The sequence below is a fragment of the Choloepus didactylus genome, chromosome 8, assembly GCF_015220235.1.
Source record: "Choloepus didactylus isolate mChoDid1 chromosome 8, mChoDid1.pri, whole genome shotgun sequence".
Lineage (NCBI taxonomy): Eukaryota > Metazoa > Chordata > Mammalia > Pilosa > Megalonychidae > Choloepus > Choloepus didactylus.
This window is the reverse complement of record NC_051314.1, coordinates 84,655,112-84,675,254: the sequence shown is the minus strand read 5'-3', so window position 1 is coordinate 84,675,254 and position 20,143 is coordinate 84,655,112. Positions and strand designations below refer to the sequence as shown.

The following is a 20,143-nucleotide window of genomic DNA, read 5'->3' as shown; positions in this document are numbered from 1 at the left end:
ACTGTTTGAATTAAGATTTCAGGTATGTTCAAGTTGCCTCCTAGAGATACATTTGTATGCCTTAATGTCTCAACATATTTTAGAGTCCAATTACTGTAGAATTCATTCATTATGTTTTATGTTACATCTGACTTGATGTCCTTTCTTGAGATGAATTCTCCTGAATCTGAGCCCCAAATTAAATTTAGTCAGTGCTTTGGTATCCAGGTTTCTTGACTGGGATACTGTGGCCTGCCTAGAGGCTTCAGTGAGCACAGTTGTGTGTCCAGTCAGTCACCAAAATGCAGTGCTTTCTACCATGAACACCTGGCACAATTTCTTTGAAACCTTTTCTATTTTCACTAAGTGAAAATCATGATCCCTAAATTATGTAAAAATATTTTTTATTATAGTCTATTAACTGTCCACCAAATTTAGCATGTATTTGTGTGTTGACTTTATCCCTTTTGAATTTATAGCCAAAGTAGCTTTAGTAAAATGCCGAGACTTGCACTGGGCTATGATGGCACATCGGGACCAGAGAGATGTGAGCCTGAGTTCGCTCCGAATGTTAATTGTGACTGATGGAGCCAATCCCTGTGAGTATTTCTGGTGTGTGGGTCCTGGAAATACCTTTTCCTGTTTTCTTTTGTTTTTTCCCTTTCTACAAGCTTTTTTAAAAACAAAACAAAAAAAAAATTTTTAAGTGATTAGTTCATATACCATAAAATTCACCCATTTAGAATATGCAATTCATTGTTTTTTGTATATTCACAGACTTCTCAGCCATCATCATGATCTAAGTCTAGAACATTCTCATCAGCCCAAAAAGAAACCCCATGCCCATTAGAAATCACACCCCATTTTTTCTTCTGCTGTCCCCTAGCCCTAGACAACCACTAATCCACTTTCTGTCTCTATAGATTCGTCTACTCTGGACATTTCCTAGAAATGGAATCAAACAATCTGTAGCTGGTTTCTTTGCCTTAGTGTGTTTCCAGTGTTCATTCTTGTAGTAGCATGTATTGGTATTTCATTCCTTTTTATGGCCAAATAATAGTCCATTGTATGGATATACTACATTTTAATTAATTCATTTATCATTTGGTAGCTTCTTAAGCTTTTAAAACCACTCTTCCTTGCCTCCTCTTCTGTATCTTTTTTACATCATGTAATTGAGTGTATCCTTAGATAAAAGGAGCAATATGATTGACTCAGTGTAACCAAGTGTCTAGACTTTATGTAGGTTCCCCCTAGCAGCAGATCACAGGAGTTTGCCAAAGCTCTTATGGGTCTCCTGTTACCTCCTTTTCTCCACAAACATAAACATCCTGAGTTTCCACACAGTAGACTCTAGGAAAGCATCAGATACTGTGCTGGGTTTGTCATAAATGGATTTTTATCAGTAGTCAGTGGTCATTCTGATTTAAAACACAGACATGCAGTTGGCCTTAATAAGAAAAAAGTCAGAGAATATCACATAGAATGTGGTACTAAGACAACGTTCTACTGCACTGGCTGTAACAGTTCAGGAAAAGTTGCTAAATTATAAACCTGCTGCATGTTGTCTGTGATATTGATTTATTGGTTTGGTAGGAGCATCCTCTTATTCCAAGTTGTAACTTTAAATTGTGTCAGTAACTTTTCATGGGCTAATTGAACATTAATTTGTCCTTAAAATGTATCAAACTCTCTCACAGGCACAATAAAATATTTGTATGGAATTGATGATGTACAATGGAAGTTCTCATGAGAAACAAATGTATTTGACTTTCTACTCTTTACCAGTTCCCTGCAGTAATGAAAATCATAATTTCAGCTTTAAAGTTGATAATTTCCAACTTCTCAGGGTCTGTTTCATCCTGTGATGCCTTCCTGAGTTTGTTCCAGAGCCATGGACTGAAACCTGAGGCCATCTGTCCCTGTGCTACGTCTGCTGAAGCCATGACTGTAGCAATCCGCAGGTATTGTTCAGGAGGTCAGGTACCGTTGATCCGTGTTATGACCTTGATGAAATGTGCAGTATTTACCAGACAATGAGGGGGTGCTGACTTAATTTTCTGCCTCAGAAGGCTGGAAGTGACAAATACCTTGTAAAGTAGTTTGAAACATCTAATTTATTTTCCCCACTGTTTTCTAAGTATAACTGGTAAACTGATGTTTAATTATTTTCATCTTCTATTTATTAAGTAGTTCTTTTTCTGTGTTTTGCTCTTCAAAATATATATATTAAGAATAGATATAGGCTATTGTTAATTATAGCTTCAGTAAGGAAACTGTGTTTATAGTACACGAAAGACCAAGATGTTCTTAATAAATAATTAAAATTTAGTTTTTCACCTCAAAGTTGACCATACTTTGCCCATGTGAATTGGATTAACTTAGCATATTTTTGATAGAGAAAATGGGAGTTCTTTTTTGTGTGTGTGTGTCATAACCAGAGGAAATTTGTTTGACTACACATTCATACTCTTTTCCTGATGCCATTTAATTTGCCAAACTTTATGAGTTTGTTTCTTTTCAGACCTGGAGTTCCAGGGGCTCCTTTGCCAGGAAGAGCTATTCTCTCAATGAATGGATTGAGCTATGGAGTAATACGGGTCAATACTGAAGATAAAAATTCAGCACTTACAGTCCAAGATGTAGGACATGTGATGCCTGGTGGTGAGTTCTGAGAGATCATTCAGTGTTTCATAAAGATTTTTCATCAGATAGTAGAGCCTGGTATAGAAGCTACAAAACCAGGAATCCTAAATATGCTTAATTTCTCAAAGCCTCTTAAACAGTTAAGTAGTTATAATTATGCTTAGCTTCCACCAGTATTGTATGATTTGTTAATTATGAACACTTCAGGGTCTTTGTAGAAAGCTGAGTACTGAGCAATGCTAAAGCCATTTCATTTTTACTGTAATTGCTTAGCAATTGGGACTGGCAGAAAGAGCACACTGCTTCCATGAGTATTTGAACTTGCTCCACCTTGAGGCAAAACCAAATTAATCTAGCCTGTTTCTTTGTATCTTGCAGTTGTTTTTAATATGTCACTCTCTTTAAAGCTTTGCTCTGTATCTGTTATATATTATACTTGCTGAATTTTAAAATTTATTTATTATTAGAGCTAAAAGATTAAAATTTCAGATATACCTACATATAGTTTCTGGTCTATTTTTAATATTCTAGTTCAGTATTAAAATGAACTCAGTAAATGTGAATAAGTGAAATTTTCTTGGGTTCAGAAAGGTGAAGCTGTTATTTTGTAAAGGTTTCCCAGAATCTCTCTGTCCCTTAACTGTGTTTTCTGTGCATTAGGGATGATGTGCATTGTGAAACCAGATGGACCTCCCCAGCTCTGCAAAACAGATGAGATTGGAGAAATCTGTGTTAGCTCCAGAACAGGAGGCATGATGTACTTTGGGCTTACTGGTGTGACAAAAAATACTTTTGAGGTACATGATACTGAAATTTCACAGGGAGAATGTTTGTGAGATCAGAGTGTCAGCCAAGGCAGATCAACTGGCTGATGGGAAATAGCATAATACAGTGGTTGAGAGTGTGTTCTCTAGAGTTAGACTAAGTTCAAATCCTCAGTGTGCCACTCCCTAGCTGACCTTAGGTGAGCTGCTTGACCTCTCTATGCCCCTAATTACCTATCTGTAAAGTGGGGATAATAATAGTACTTACCTTATAGGATTGTTATGAGGACTAAATGAGTTAATGTTTATAAAGTGCTTAAATAGTACCTGGCACAGAGAAAATGCTGTTGTGTAAATGTCTGTTAAATAAATTAAAGGAAAGAGACCTCACAAAGTGAAATATGCCATGGTTTGAGCTTTATAAGATCAAAAACTTAATTTTGAGAGTACAGTGAGAATGGGTCCATCTTCTTAAAAGTAGACTCAAGTTTACTGTGCTTATAAAAACTGATATATAAACCAGAGTGCCAGGTTACTAATAAAAAATGAAAAATTGTCATGTCACAGTGGTCACATTGCTCACAATAATTCTTTCATTCAGACAAATTATTTATTGAACACCTTCTATATCTGGCACTATTCTAGATGATTGGGATCTATCAGGAAAAACAAACAAACAAAACCCCTCATAGAGCTTATATGCTAGTACCATTGGCACTTTGTAGCTAGACTAGCACATTCTTTTTCTGCAGGCAGTTCTGCATGGGAAGCCAAATTGTAATGAGAAGTTTGCCTAATAAGCCTGGAAATCAAAACAGGGGAAATTAATTTCACAAATGAAATTAACCTGCCTCAAGGTATCTTCAAGGTACCAAAGAATTTATTTTATACGCCATGTCCCCTTCACACTAGATATGGGTTTAGTTTCCTTTCTGCCAAAACAAATAACCATGCAGTGGGTTGGCTAAAACAATGGGAAGCTGTTGGCTCACAGTTTTGAGGTTAGGAGAAGTCCAGAATCAAGGCATCATCATTGTGATGCTTTCTCTCAGAAGACAATGGTATTCTGGGGCTGGCTGCAGGGATCTTTGGTCCTTGGCTTTTCTATTACCTGGCATCACACATGGCAGCCTCTCCTGGCTTCTCCTTTCTCTTCCGGGTTCTGTTGACTTCCAGCATCTGGTTGCTCCCTGTGACTTTCTCACTCTGTTGCCTTCGCTTATAAGGCCTTCAGTAATAGGATTAAGACCCATCCCGATTCAGCTGAGCCACGCCTTAAATGAAGTAACCTCATCCAAAGGTCCTATTTACCAGAGTTCATACCCATAGGACTGGATTAAGTATAAGAACATGTTTTTCTGGGATACATAGCTCCAAACCACTATAGGGTTTTTATGAGCACTGCCAATTTTCAGTTTGAGCTTCCTTTTTCTATAATGTAGAACAATGATTCTCAATATGTCAGGGCACATCTATCTACCATCCCATTTGAAATCAATACATATAATTATTTAATGATAGATGTAACTCATGGGAAAGTGTTACCTACATGAATGGTATGGTAGCTGAAAAACGTTAAGAACTCCTGGACTGACCATCATCTTTGCATTTATACAACCTAAAATGGTAAAATAATGATTAAATATCTGTCTGTTTTGCTATTATCATCATTACTACTGCATTCTTGGTCTGCCTTCAAAAGATTGTGTCCAAATCACCTTGATAGGAGTGGATGTTGATAAACTTTCAATCATATGTTTACTACCGGTCTCTTCATTTTTTTTCACAGGAAAAAGTCTCACCTCTATTGTGTATATCTGTTTTACTAACTTAAATCTCAGGGCCACCTATTTCTCTTATTTTTAAGTGCTTTCCAGTATACTTGTAATGTGTTTCCAATTCCTGTAGTTTTTCTTCATTACATTGACTTCCATTTTCCTTACTAAAAACAACTTCCTCAAGCAGTGTTTAAAGATACTGCTAAGACTTTATTCCATTGCCTCTCCTATGAGGACAATTACCTAACCGGAATTTTGGACTTCACACCAAACTGCTAGGTCCAGAGTGATAAAGAAACTTTTAAGTCTCAAGTAGGGTAGAAGAAAAACCCTAACCAAAAAAGAGAAGAAACTATCACCTTGGTTTTATAGATTGAAGTTTCCAGTATTTTTCTTAGTACAGGCTAATATTTAAACCCTGAGAGACTTTTCCAATATGGTGAGTATTTCACTATGGCAAAAGATTTAGTAATAAATTTGGTCTGAAAATAAAAGTGTGTTTTAAAAATAAGCTAGTAGAGAAAAAAAAACAAAACAAACTTTTGTAACATTATGAGAGCAGAGAGCCAATTTGCCATCACCATTGCTTACTAGCTGTTTGATTGGGGCAAATTAACCTCTCATTGCCTCACTTTCTCATCTTTAAAACAGAATTAATAACAATCCTATGTTGTAAGCTTGCCACAAGGATTAACTGTAAAACACCTGACCAGTGCCTAGCATATGATAAGCATTTAATAAATGTTAGACTTGTAATATTTATTCCCCTGTGTAAGAAAGAAATACTAATTTAAGGGAAAAACCCAACCAAATTGAAAAAATGGAACATATCATTAAGCTACCCGCAAAAGAAATACAAATGGCCAATAAACAAAGGAAAAGAAATTCAACTCTACTATTAATAAATAAAGAAATGCAATTAAAATAATAGTGAGATATCTTTTTTTTTGCATACCTGATTGGTAAAGTTTGAAAAAATTGATAACACATAGTATTAGCCAGGGAAAAACAGGCATTCTAATATGGTATTGGTGGAGTATAAATTGATACAACAATTTTGTAGCGCAACCCATCAAAATTGAGAAGGCTCATGCCTTTTGTACAAATGTGCAAAAATATGTACAGTGGTATTCAATACATTATAATAGTGAAAAATTAGAATGACCTATCTAGTCATAAAAGGCTGGTTGCATTTTATTAGTTAGCCATTTCCTGAGTACTGACTCTTGGCCAGGCACCGTGCTGAAGTCTGTAAATCTGTTTACATTCCTGTAATCTTGATCACAAGCCTGTGTACATTGTGAGCTCCATTTTTATATCTGAAGAAATCGAGGCTCAGGGAGATCCAGGAACTTGCCCAAAGACCAGGAACTGAATTTATGTCTGGGGGACAGGATAGCACAGGCCTTGGAGTCAGACATATATATATATGAGCACATTGGTTATTACTTACTTAGAAAGGATATACCAAAATAATAGTATGATCCCTTTTTAAAAAGATTCTTAATATGTTTCTTGATGTATCTAAAAAAGAAAGCCAAGAGAGATAAACTATAAATGGTTATGATTGCTTAAGGGGGTAGGATTACTGAATTCTACCTTTATATAATTAAAAATTTTGAACAAGCGTATATTACTTATATAAATGAATTTAAAAATGAAATATGTTTTTAAAGAAAAAGCAAAGATTTTTACTTCCTTCTTTTTGTCTTAGGTGATTCCAGTGAATTCTGCAGGCTCTCCTGTTGGGGATGTGCCATTCATCCGGTCAGGATTACTGGGGTTTGTAGGGCCAGTAAGTAATGCTTTCATATTTATTTTGGTACAAATGATGCAAATACTTGGACTTCACTTCAAAGAACAAATTCAGATTAATACAAGAGTTACAGAGCCACTTTATATTTAGAGCAGTTTCTGTAAGAATGTCATGAAATGAGTTGATGTTTATTGCCTCCATTATCCAAGTTCATTTTACCACTTCAAACTGAGACATTATTTTTATTTTCAAATCTGTATCATTTTATTTATTCTTCCTACCTTTTGTTGGTTTAAATATATTATTTAACATTTAAATAAATTAGAAGAATGCTGAAAAAATTGTCTTCAATAGAAAGGAAAACCATAATAAGTAGTATATAAAGCATTTTCATACAATTATCAACACAGTATCATATCTAATAGTAAATATGTGGAATGAAAACTATTTGTTATTCAGTAAATGGTTATTTGTAAGCACTGAGATTACAAAGACAATTAGGACACACAAAGCCTGCTCACAAAGAGCTGACAGATTGATGAGCCAACAAGGTGGGCAGAGAGCCATGAAGGGCTTGTATGACGTACTTGGAAGTTTGGGTTTTATTTTATAATAAAGTAATAAAAGCAGTCATTGTTATAGCTAAGTCCATATCCCTCCATCCATTTCTAATTAACTCCTGCTCTCTCTTTCTCCTTGTCTTAACAACTTAAATAATATATGAAAGGGTCTAATTTTATTTTATTTCTTCCCAACTACTCACAGTGTGGAACCAAGGGCATATCTCTAAAAGAATCGCTCTTTTAGAAATAGAAGTCTACACATACCCTCTTGACTTCTTCACTCAGCTCCAAGGAATTCTCAAAGACCCAGTCTTTGGCTCACTACTCTCTCAAAATGGAGCTGCAGCCATCCCATCTGCGTTCCAAGGAGTAGGACAGAGGAAAGGTCACAATTCTGCTGTCTCTTAAGGAAGGTTCCCTGAAGCTGCCTTGCATCACTTCCACTTCTGTCTCATTGGTCAGAAGTAGTCAAATGGCCATACCAAGCTGCAGGGGAGGCTAAATGTGGTCTTTGTTTTGAGCAGCCATGTTCCCAACTAAAAATTCTATTACTGTTAAAGAAATGGAGAAACAGATATTGGGAAATTTGCAGTGACTGCCTCATTCTCTTTACTGAATTCCACCATAGATAGCACTTTTCAGACTATGTTGGGAAGTGACTTTTCTGGGATGGATCAGTAGCTTCTGGAGGATAGAGTTTATGTTTTACTTATTTAGCCTAGTCAGTGTGTGACACTACATTGTGCTCAATGAATCAATGAATGACATTCATATAGAGATAACTGTTAGATAATTGAATATATGTAAAAGATCCAAGAAACTTAGGAATTCTGGATGAATGGAAAAGATTAATTTACTGCAAAAGGGTCTGGAAAGATTACTGATAAGTAGCTATACAGTGATGCTACAGGGCTTTGACAGTGTGGTTTCTTGCTGCTTTGTTATCTTACTGGAAGAGAGGCTCCTGCAGTGTTCCTTAGACTTTCCCTTAATAATTAACCTCTTTCTGATCTTGCCAGATGGACATGGCATTACCCTTCTTATACACCTGAAATGGTCTTTCTCATATTAACCCTGTTTTCATCTTTTCCTAATTCGAGTATTGAATGAATTAACATTTTTCTTTTCTGCATACATCCAATGACTAGGTACAGAAGTTGAACTAATATACAGTCTTGATTGGGAAAATAAATTATGCTTGCATGGAATCCCTAGCTGCTTTCTTATACAGTTCCTCCCTAAGAATAAATGTAAATGAATTCTCTTCCTATATCTGTATGACTTCCACTGTTTATAAATGCATCTTTATTTCACAGTTGTTAAGATGTTGAAACACTCACTGACCATAAAATATGATACCGTTTTCTTATTTTTTTTATGAGATTTATTTCAAGGAGGAAAGTAAAATGTCTAGCTTACTATTTAAATCATTGAATTCATGGTAAATCATTGTTACTTTTCAGGGTAGTTTGGTGTTCGTGGTTGGGAAAATGGATGGATTACTGATGGTTAGTGGTCGAAGACATAATGCTGATGACATTGTTGCCACCGGATTGGCTGTTGAATCAATAAAGACAGTTTATAGAGGAAGGTGAGTTGTACAGAGTTTAAATGTGAGCACTTGTAATGAATTCTAAATATGTTTTTATAGGGTGGATTAAGTTGTATTCTGTACATTCTTTCCAAGTGGCTTTGAATATGTTTCTTTAAAATGTCTGGTTCTGTAATTGAGAGGATTAAAAGACTAATTTATAACTATAGCTTATATTTCAGTTTTTAATTACTGCTATTTGTTGAATACTGAGGTCTAAGGAAAATTTTAAAGCACTGAACTTTGTACATGCCTTCAATACAGATCTAGTACCATCCAGACTAATAAAATATATGCTATCCTGTAGGGTGTTACATCTAAGAATTATTTCTCTTCTTTCTGACTAAATTATACCATTTTAACATGGATATTGACATAGCATGAGTGCTAATCTCAAAGTCAATTATATATCCTTTTTTCTTAGTATATTAATGCAAGAAAAGATATCTTCTTCATATTTGAGTCATTGATATCCTATTCAGTACCTACAATCATGAATAAATATCCTCAAAACAGCCTTCCTGTCCCCATAGTTTTTTAAAAGTAAGAAAAATTAGTGAAGCCAAAAAAAGAACCAGTTCTTGAAATGTGTTTTTTGTGTAATTGTGTGGCTTCCTATGAGATGTAAACTCCATGGGGCTCTAGACTATGTCTGTTTTTTTTAATCACAGTTGTATCCCCAGGACTCAGCATAGTGCCTGGCATATGATAGATATTCAGTAAATATGTGTGGATGGAAGGAAGGGAAACAGGCATGCTGACATATTCAACTCTCCAGTGGCTTCCCATTCTTTCGTGCTTTCATTCAACTGATATCTGTTGGGTGCCACTATGTGCCACTGTTCTAGATGCTCAGGATGTTGTCATGAACAAAACAGGCCCAGTCTCTGCCCTTCTGAAGCTCACATTCTAATTGGGGGAAACAGACAGTAACCAGATAAACAGGGAAATAAATAACTTGTGAGATGGTGGTTAAGTGCTATGTAGAACAAACATGTGGGGGATGAGGGTGTGGCTTACTGTTTTATACAAGGTGGTCCAGGAATGCCTCCCTAGTAAGGGGACATTTGAGCGGAGACCTCACTCAGAACAAAATCCATACTCCTTTCCTTGGCCTACCAAGTTGTCCGTGATCTGCCCTTGCTCGTATCTGACCTCTCCATACCATTCTCTGCTTCACCACTTTGCTCCAGGCACACTGGCCTTCTTGCTGTTCCTCAAACCTGCCAAGCTCGTTCCTACCTCAGAACCTTTTCGCTTTCCGTCCCTTCTGCCCGGAAACCTCTTCCTCCAGATCTTCGCATGGCTCGCTTCCTCACTTCATTCAGGTCTCTGCTCCAGTGTCATCTCTCAGGGAGGCGCTCCCTAATCACCCTGCCTTAAAAAATCTGCCACCTTGCACACCACTCCACCCCTGGTCCTGCTTTAGTTTTCTTCCTAACGCATATCACACCGTGACATTATTATATATTTATTTGTTCAGTCTCTCTACCTTGTAAATGCTCCATGAACATAGAGACTGTCTTCTTTACTATCTTGTCCCCAGTATTCAGTACAGTGGTGCTTAATGCATGTTGTTTGAATGAACAAGTCCTCATGTGGATGGTAATGATCATGGCATTTTGTTTTCTAAACTACTAATTTCTGGGTAGTGTGGTGGGGACAGCCCCTCCCTTTAATTCCATTTAAGCAAAAGATATAGGACTGGTTGTGAATAGGAATAGTCCTGATGTGTTTGATCTGTCTCTCTTAGAATTGCTGTATTTTCTGTGTCTGTATTTTATGATGAGCGCATTGTGGTGGTTGCGGAACAAAGACCTGATGCGTCTGAGGAAGATAGTTTTCAGTGGATGAGCCGAGTGCTGCAGGTGAGCACACCTTGGGGTCTGTGTCAGGGTGAGTTGGCTTTGTCACCAAAGGTTGTGGCAACTACTGCTTATCCTCTGCAGTAACCTTAGCATTTTCTTTGATGAGCCAGTTATGCCACCTGATTTTTTTTCTTGCCAGTCATTACTCAAATACCCTGGGTACTGTTTTTTGCTTTTTTTAAATGCAATTTTGTTGAGATATATTCACATAACATACAGTCATTCAAAGTGTACAATCAGTTGTTCATAGTTGTGCATTGATCACCACTATCAATCTTTGAACATTTTCATTACTCCAAAAAATAAAATAAAAATTAGAATAAAAAAGAACATCCAAAATATTCCGTTCCCCTCCTCTCCTCATTGTTCATTCACTTTTTTTCACACTCATTCATTGTTTTTTTAACTTTATAAAAAAATTTAAAAAACAAACAAATAAAAAAACAACATTTCAAACAAAACCAAAGCAAGGAATAAGAAAAAAGAAATAACCTAAAATAACTATACTGCTTCCAACATACTCCTACCCTACTCCAAGAAAATATACAAACTATAACCCAACAAAGGAATAAGAAGAACAAATAACCTAAAATAACTACATTTCTGCGAACTTGTTCCTACCATACACCCCAGAAATTAACAAACCATAGTTGTTCCTGAGCATTCCCTGGGTACTATTGACAAATCAGATGATTGATAACATTTCTACTTGTAGACCACAAAGTATTTTTCTGCTCGTGTTGCTGAGAACAATTGAATTGACTTACCTCAGGAAATTCTTTTACTTTTTTATGCCTGAGTGTCTACTATCCATAAAAGTATGGCTAGTACTTTTAACTGTCCATCTGTGGGACATCTTTGACAGTAATCATTCCACTCATCAACAGTTACTGTCTTGCTATGTGCCAGTAAATGGTGCCTAGAGTGTTGGGGATCCAAGAAAGTATAAGATGTTCTTATTCTGAAGGAGCTTTACAGTGCAGTTGGAGGAGATGCTAGGGGAAGTAAACTGTTAGGGATGGAGAGGATCTGGGTACAGTATAAAGGATACATTTCTAGTGGGGAGACAGGCTAAAATGATTAAAGAGTCTAGTTTTCATTTAGAATCATAGAGATCTGACTTTGAATCCCAGCTCTACCCCTTACCAGATATGTACCCTTAGACAAATTAATTAATTTCACTGAGTTTATGTCCTAACCTGTTAAGTGGAAATAAAATTTTGTCTCTTACAGAGCTATCAGAAGGATTAAGTGAGATAATTATTTGAAGTGTATAGTGCCTGCACTCAGTAAATGCTGATGGTGATTATTATTATTATTGGCATCACAAACAATAATGATAAGCATAATCTATAGTAAGGAGGTTAGAGGGGCTCACTGTGTCTTAAATAGCATCCTCATTCACTCTGTCCTTTACCCTTCTTTATTTTTCTACTCAGTATTTATCACCATGTAAGATAAATTTTTTTACATTCATTATAATATAAGCCCCATGGGGGCAAAGACTTTGCCACTTTTGTTTACTGATCAGTCCCTAGAGCCTGATAACTATGCCAGTCCATAGTCATAGAAGGCTCAGTAAATATTTGTTAGATAGATGGAAGGTCCAAAGAAAGCATGACTGTCCCTGTCATAACAACTTGTCTGTTCTTGGAAGTATTCCCAATGTCTGTAGCTTCTCATCTTGGACATTAGGATTTATTAACTGCCAGTTAATAGCAATGTTGTAAAAAACAATGCAAGCATGAGATGAGTGACAGGGCTGAATGACTTTTAAGATTTCTTCCCACCCTGATGGTCTGTGGTTCTGAATTATCAGCTGGTTTAGAATAGGCTATTTGTAATAGAAAATGTGAGAAAAGAGAATCTATTAAAGATACACTAACCAGGAAATACTATGAAAAAAGTAGAACTGGAGTGATCTCTGAATGATGGGTAAGATTCTGACCTGCAAAAAGAATGTTTTTCATACTGTTCCTATTTTCAAACAAACAGAAAACCCAGTTTATTTCATTCAGAATGGACTTTGGGGCATTGTGGTACATTATACATGGCTTTTCCTATTATAAGAAACAGTATACCTGAAATTCCTAACATGTTTGTTACCTCTCTTTGGGAAACAACTATTGGAATTAAATACAATACTAACCTGCTAATTCAAATTCTTGTAAAACTCATTTTGGTCTGATTTAGGCATGAAATAAAAGGCATTATTTTCCCAGTCTATGTAACTTCTCAGCTTGGAGCGTTTGGATCCAAAGTAGAGCAGTAAAGGACACCATAGGTTCTAGAGCTCAGAGGTTGTTCAGTTCTAGGGCCATAGATAATATAAATTAAATACCCAACTCTGTACCTTCCAAGGAAAGTTGGTTAATAGATGACTCACCAGATGTTGTGTTTTTAGTGGGGATACAGGCTACATGTAATACGTTTACTAACTTTCTATATATTCTGAAATACCAAAAACATAAGAACTCTGCCAGACTGTCCATTTCCCAGTCTACTCTGTCTAAGAAATATGATTTTCAACTTTATTTCTTTGCCCTTTTAAGTTGTTTTAATACAAGGCCTTGTCCATCTCTTATGATGGTTAATACATTCTCTTTGGAAGGCTGTTATCGCCTTTCCCAGTAAGACTTAGGGGTAATCCTGTACAACCCTCTTAACTAATAATGTTTGCAACTGGTATTAATAGTTGTCAGCTAATTTTAAAAGGTGGTTGAAGCAGTGAATCATAAAAATGAGAACTTCCTCAGGTATTAAATTTTAATACAAAGCATACAAATGTACATTCCTTTTGTGGACTGTGTAGAAAATAGGGCCTTTTCTGTGAGTGTAAGTATACCATTTTGAGTTCCAAGTCCACTTACTTCCACAGACTGCATTTGTATGCATTGCTTTGGATTTCTGGTTTCACTTCCTCTAAGTTGGCACAAGGATGTGGTTATTTGAAAGGTGACTTGAATGCATAATCTTTCCCTTTTAGAATCAGTTTGTCCATACGTATCAACAGTAGTTCTTAGAAACTTTTTTTTAGATTCAATTTTATTGAGATATATTCACAAGCCATGCAGTCATCCACAGTGTACAGTTATTCACAATACTGTTACATAGTTGTGCATTCATCACCACAGTCAATTTTTTAACATTTTCATTACCACACAAATAAAGAATAAGAATAAAAATTAAAGTACAACAGAATACCTAAAACATCCCATGCCCACCATCCCTTCCTATTATTCATTTACTTTTTGTCCACATTTTTCTACTCATCTGTCCATACACAGGATAAAGGCAGTGGGAGCCACGAAGTTTTTCACAATACATGTCACATAGTGTAAGCAATATAGTTATACAATTATCTTCAAGAATCAAGCCTACTGGGTTGCAGTTCAACAGTTTCAGATATTTCTTTCTGTACATAAAAACTAAAAAGGGATATCTATATAATGCATAAGAATAACCTCCAGATTGACCTTTTGACTATTTGAGATCTCTCAGCCACTGAAACTTTATTTAGTTTCATTTCTCTTCCCCTTTTTGGTCCAAGAAGTCTTTTTCAATCCCACAGTGCCAGGGCCAAGCTCATCCCCATGAGTCATGTCCCCACGTTGCCAGGGAGAGTTAACCCCTGGGAGTTGTCCCACCTAGGGGGGAGGGCAGTGAGTTCACCTGCAAGGTTGGCTTAGAGAGAGAGACCACATCTGAGAAACTCATCTTTAATGAATCTTTCCAAATCTCGACTCTCTCACTTTTTTTTGCACTCATATTTTATCAGTGATACAATATTTAATAAAATTATGTAAGCATAATAACATTAACAATTGGCATAAACAAGTGTAGAACCAAGCACAGTTGACTCTTATTAAGCATACACTGAGTGTATCTTGTGGCCTCTGGCATTCAGTGTGCTGTGGGATTCACCTCAGATGTTGTGCAGAAGAGCAGCATGGTAACATGATGAATCACTTAAGTGGTGGGGGCCCATTTAGAGAGCTTTTAGAATATTTTTTCATAACAAAAATATATTGCCTTTGTTTAATTGAGCTATGTTGGACAGTTAAAAGATTTGAAGAACCAAAACAAATTTCTAGGTGTTTGACATTATCACTTAAGATAGAACGTGTTGAAGCTTACAAATCAGTATCTGCCTCTCTCCATTTAGACTGTATTTCAATCTCTTCTTAAATCTTAATCTCCACTATATCTGAAAGGAAGGATTAGGTACCTTTACATGTCTGGGATCTGCCAGATTCTATAGAATGGATAGAGAAAGAAAAATCCTAGAGTAAAATAATGGATAATGTCAGAAGGATGTCAAGTACAGTAAAATTAATTTCATGAATATTTTTCTTTTTATTTTTCAGGCTATCGATAGCATTCATCAAGTGGGAGTTTATTGTCTTGCTCTGGTGCCTGCCAATACATTGCCAAAAACTCCACTAGGAGGGATCCATATATCTCAGACAAAACAGCTCTTTCTGGAGGGGTCTCTGCATCCTTGCAATATCCTCATGTGCCCACATACATGTGTGACCAATTTACCAAAACCCCGGCAAAAGCAACCAGGTAATATGCTGCCTTCCAAGATACCACATGAGAATTGTAACTTTAAGAAGCTGAGTTCTCTTGATTTTTGATTCTTTCTCAAGAATTAGACTTTACGAAGGCTGATAACACAAGAAATAGCATTAGCTGACTGAAAGCAAGGAGGATTGAGACCCCACAGAATGGGCTTCTTTGGATTTACCGCTGCCTGCCTCTTCTGAGTAATTTTCAGTAGTATGTCTCCTTTCACCCTGCCTGTGTGGTATGGGGTCAAGATGATCAGAATCCCACGTGTGCAACTAGAATAAAGCAAGCCCTGTGAGGGAAGGTTCTGGTAACAGTAAGAATAGCTAGTATTTAATGAGTGCTTATTTATAAAATGCCAACCACTGGCTAAGCACTTTATATATATGATCCTAAACCTTTACTCCCAGATGTGGAAAGCAAAGTTCTGAAAAGTTAAGTATCATGCCCAAAGTCATATAAGCTAGTTAGCCGTAGAGCTGAGATTCACGCTAATTGTGACTCTAAAATCCACACTCTGAGTCACTATACTATACTGCCTTTCTGCTGGTAATCTCTTAGCTAGAGTCATCCCTCATTCCCTTTTGGCTTTAGTTCTGATTTGGACCTATTATGCCTCTAGAGAGCAAGATACTTAAGCACAAGACCAAAAGCACAAAGTAAACAACATGCTTTCCATTTGCCCTATTACTATGAATTCAAGTGACAGCTAAGAGTATGTGGATTACTATATGGAAAAGAAAAAAGCAAGTAATCAACTTCACCTTTTTGTTTAATTTCTGAACAGGCCTAGATTACAGGGCTGAGTAGGAGGCAGGATTAATTGATTGACGATCAGTCAGATTAAAATATCTTCAAATCCAACATGGAATCATTAAATTTTATTGTTGATTTTTCATTTTAATTGAGAAGTTAAGAATCATGAGATTCTTATGCCTGAAACACATGAAAGCCAAAAATCTGTCCTTTACAGGACACACCACACACACACACACACACACACACACACACACACACACACACACACACACACACACACTTCAGCCTTTAAATGTGTTGGAAAGAGGAGATGGAAGTATGGGAAAATCAGAAAGGGAAGTGTGCATTTAATTATGTTTCTGTAAGGTGGTTTTTGCTGAAAGGTAAACATGATGTAAAGGATTTTTTGTCAAATGCTAATATAATCTGCTTTACATTAGTTACTGTAGTGGTCTGGTGGCTTAAAATCATATCACAGTTGTTTATCTAGATGTTATTGTCAACTAAGTCATCAACTAATCTTATCTGAATATCACTGTAGAGCTAAAGTATGTATGATATTTATAAGTTACTGTTAGTAGAAAAAATACTTTAAGGGTGCTAATATTCCAAAGGGGAGTCAAAATCAGGAAGTCTGTGTATTACTAATCAGAAAAACATAGCAGCTTAAACAAGAGTCAAGTCCATTTCATTCTCAGGTAAAAGAAATTCAGGAGATAGGCATCCAGGGCTGTGATGGGAGCTCCTCAGTCATTGTGATGCCAGCATCCTGTCTTTCTGCTCTAACAGAAAGTATTAGTCAGCTATTGTTATAGAAACACTACATAACAAATAGCCCTAAAACTCAGTGGCTTAAAATAACAAGCACTTATTTTTCACTCACGGGTCTGTGGATCTGCTGTGTTTCTGCCACTTGGCTGGGCTTGGCTTGAGTCCATGCTGTCACTTGGGTTCAGCACTGTTCCATGTGTCCTCATCATGGGACCAGCAGCTACCTGGGTCTTATTTTTCTCAAGGCAGATGGCAGGAGGAAGCAGGCAAGCCAAACCACCCAAACATATTTAAAACTTCTGTTTATGTCACGTACCTAACATTTCATTGTCCAAAACAAGTCAGGACATGCCCAAAGTCAATGGGACAGAGAAGTATATTCCTCCTATGTAATCACTACAAGGACAGGGAGGAATGGAAGCATTGTGAGAAAATAAAACAATCTACCACGGCCATTCTAGCACACTGCCTCGGATCCAGTTAGGCTCCCCAACCTCCAACCATCATTTCTACAGTCCAGTAAGCAGGTGGGAGAAAGGGCAAAGAAGAAAACACCCTTCCCCTTTAAACGTATTTTCTAGAAATTGCACCTGTTACTTCCTCTTACGTATATCATTGTCCCACACTAAAGGATGTAGTCTTTATTCTAGGCATGTGCTTGGCTAAAAACTGGGAGTTCTATTATTAAAGAAGATGAGAATAAGATATTGGGGTCCATGACCAACAGTCTTTGCCACAGGAAATTTACAGACTTTTCTGGGAAAAATAAGAAGGCATATTTACAGTAATATTAGGTGTCAGTACTGAGCCTCCTAGATGTTACTGCTTTCGGTTATTTTTTACTTTCTGTGACCCATAGACTTTATTTATCAAGAAAAGCACACAGAACAGCCTCAGGAAGTTGCTGCTATTTTCTATTAGCATACATTGAAGGTGGTTTTTTATTTGTTTGTGATTTTTTTAATTGTTTTTTTTTAAGAGAATTTGTAGGCACCCCCCCCAAGTATTTTTGCTGTTGTTTTAGACGATGTTATAAAATTTACTTTATAAATGTCACACCTTTATTTTTTTCTCAAGGCATTTTTTTTCTTTTTTTTAACGCATTTTTTTAAATTGTGAACTTTAACATATATACATAACAGTGATAACTTTCACAGTACTATTTAACAAGTAGTTACAGAGCAAATTTCAAAGAATGTCATGGGTCATAGTTCTGCAGCTTCAGTGATTTTCATTATTGTAAAATATAACGTACATACAGAAAGGTGTTAACTTTTGATGTACAGCTCAACAAGCAGTCATATAGGTAATTTTAAAAATCGTTATAGGTTACAGTTCCACGGTTTCATTTCTTTCCTCATTATGCAGCATAGGGTATATACAGAAAAGTGAAGACTTTCAAAGCACAATTCAATGAGTAGCTATAGAGCAAATTTCAAAGGATGTATAGGTTACAGTGCCACCATGTCATTTACCTCCTTTCAGCTATTCCAACACTCCAGCATCTAAAAATATATATGTATTTATATAAAGTTTCAGTATTCATAGACCTTTGTTAAATCTTATCTTGTCTGTTGCTACCCCTTCCTCTCACTTATTCTCTTTCTCCATCTTCAGGGGTGTCTAGGCAGTGACTACCCTAACTTGTTCATATTGAAAGCAGACATCATGACACTTCTCTCCTAAGTATTTCAGCATGTATCCCCAAAGAACAAAAACATTCTCCTGAATTTTTCCTAATTGACCACATGCCATCAACAAATCTAAGAAATTTAACATTAGTTTAATACCATCCTCTAATAATATACAGTCTGTATTCAAATTTATCTACTTGTAGATTATAGCTGATTAAAAAAAAAATCTGTATTGAATCAAGATCATGTATTGGATTTGGCTCATGTCATTAATTTAGACATTCCCAGCCTTATTTTGTGTTTCAAGACATGGATGTTTTTGAAGAGTTGTCTTGTAGAATGTCTCACAATCTCAATTTCATTATTCACTTTTAATAAAGCGCTTTTTTTCTGGTGAACTCACTTTCAGTTCCTGTAGACAGCAGATTTCTTTCTAGACTAGATATTCATTACATTAAGCTGTCTTTTAGGGTTGTATCATGGTTGGAGCACATGAAATTATTTAAACAATGGGAAACAGTAAGGTCCTCTGAGTGAAACCTTCCCTAACTACCCATGCTAAAATAGTTCAAGTAGCCTGTTGCTTCTCGTCACCCCTTCATCTCTGTCTCTCCCGTCACCTTATGTTGTTTTTTGCTTGCACTTCCCACTGTCTGACATTATTTATTTGTGTATGTACTTAATGATTGCCTTTCTTTGTCTTGCTTACTACTGCGTTCCCAGTGCCTAGACGAGTATTCAGTCAGTAGTGTTGAATGAACATTTGAATCAGTTTGGGTCAGTCTGGAAACGCTTGGCGGGTATAAAGCTTGAATTGCCATCTCCAAAGAGTTGATTTTTGCCTTTACTTAACAGGTGTAGGCCCTGCTTCTGTGATGGTTGGGAATCTGGTTGCTGGAAAACGCATAGCACAAGCTGCAGGAAGGGATCTTGGGCAAATTGAAGAGAATGATTTAGTGAGGAAGGTAAGTTTTCCTGAAGAGTTGACCTTATACAAGCAAGTCAAGGACAGAACTTACACTTCAGATGGAAGATGCATTATACAGCTTTTTAAGAGTTGCTGACCCTGATTATTTTTTCTGCTTTATGACTTCAGCACCAGTTTCTGGCAGAGATTTTACAGTGGCGAGCCCAGGCAACTCCTGACCATGTACTCTTCATGCTGTTAAATGCCAAGGTATTAAAATTTCAGTCATATGTCTAATAAGCTGGATACTGTGGGAATATCTTAGACACTCTTGATTTCTTTCTTTCATCAGAAAATATTTTCTTTTATCGCCTTTGAGTTATATTATATTGCCTTCTCCTTGTCTTGACATATAAGGGTAAATTTTGTAGTCACTTTAAGGTTGAAATGTGATCTGCTAGAGTGTTATTTAATGCTGTCTCTTCTTTTGTTGAAATCAAGCCTTCTTTATTCAGTTCTGATAGGAACAATGGGGCTAACACTTCAGTACACAGA

General features: G+C 36.5%; 1 protein-coding gene across 3 annotated transcripts in view; it reads left to right on the top strand.

The window, feature by feature from the left end:
• The window catches only part of DIP2B (disco interacting protein 2 homolog B), a 285,417-nt gene that overhangs the window by 222,191 nt on the left and 43,083 nt on the right, over window positions 1-20,143 (top strand). For all 3 annotated transcript variants that reach the window (XR_005218442.1, XM_037846827.1, XM_037846828.1), the window contains 10 exons: window positions 459-578; window positions 1,829-1,943; window positions 2,504-2,643; window positions 3,286-3,422; window positions 6,882-6,962; window positions 8,950-9,077; window positions 10,831-10,945; window positions 15,313-15,514; window positions 19,537-19,646; window positions 19,778-19,858. Coding sequence is in view for 2 of the 3 variants with exons in the window: in XM_037846827.1 (XP_037702755.1) it covers window positions 459-578; window positions 1,829-1,943; window positions 2,504-2,643; window positions 3,286-3,422; window positions 6,882-6,962; window positions 8,950-9,077; window positions 10,831-10,945; window positions 15,313-15,514; window positions 19,537-19,646; window positions 19,778-19,858 (1,229 nt within the window). In the remaining variant the exon portion in view is untranslated. The remainder of the gene's footprint in view (window positions 1-458; window positions 579-1,828; window positions 1,944-2,503; window positions 2,644-3,285; window positions 3,423-6,881; window positions 6,963-8,949; window positions 9,078-10,830; window positions 10,946-15,312; window positions 15,515-19,536; window positions 19,647-19,777; window positions 19,859-20,143) is intronic.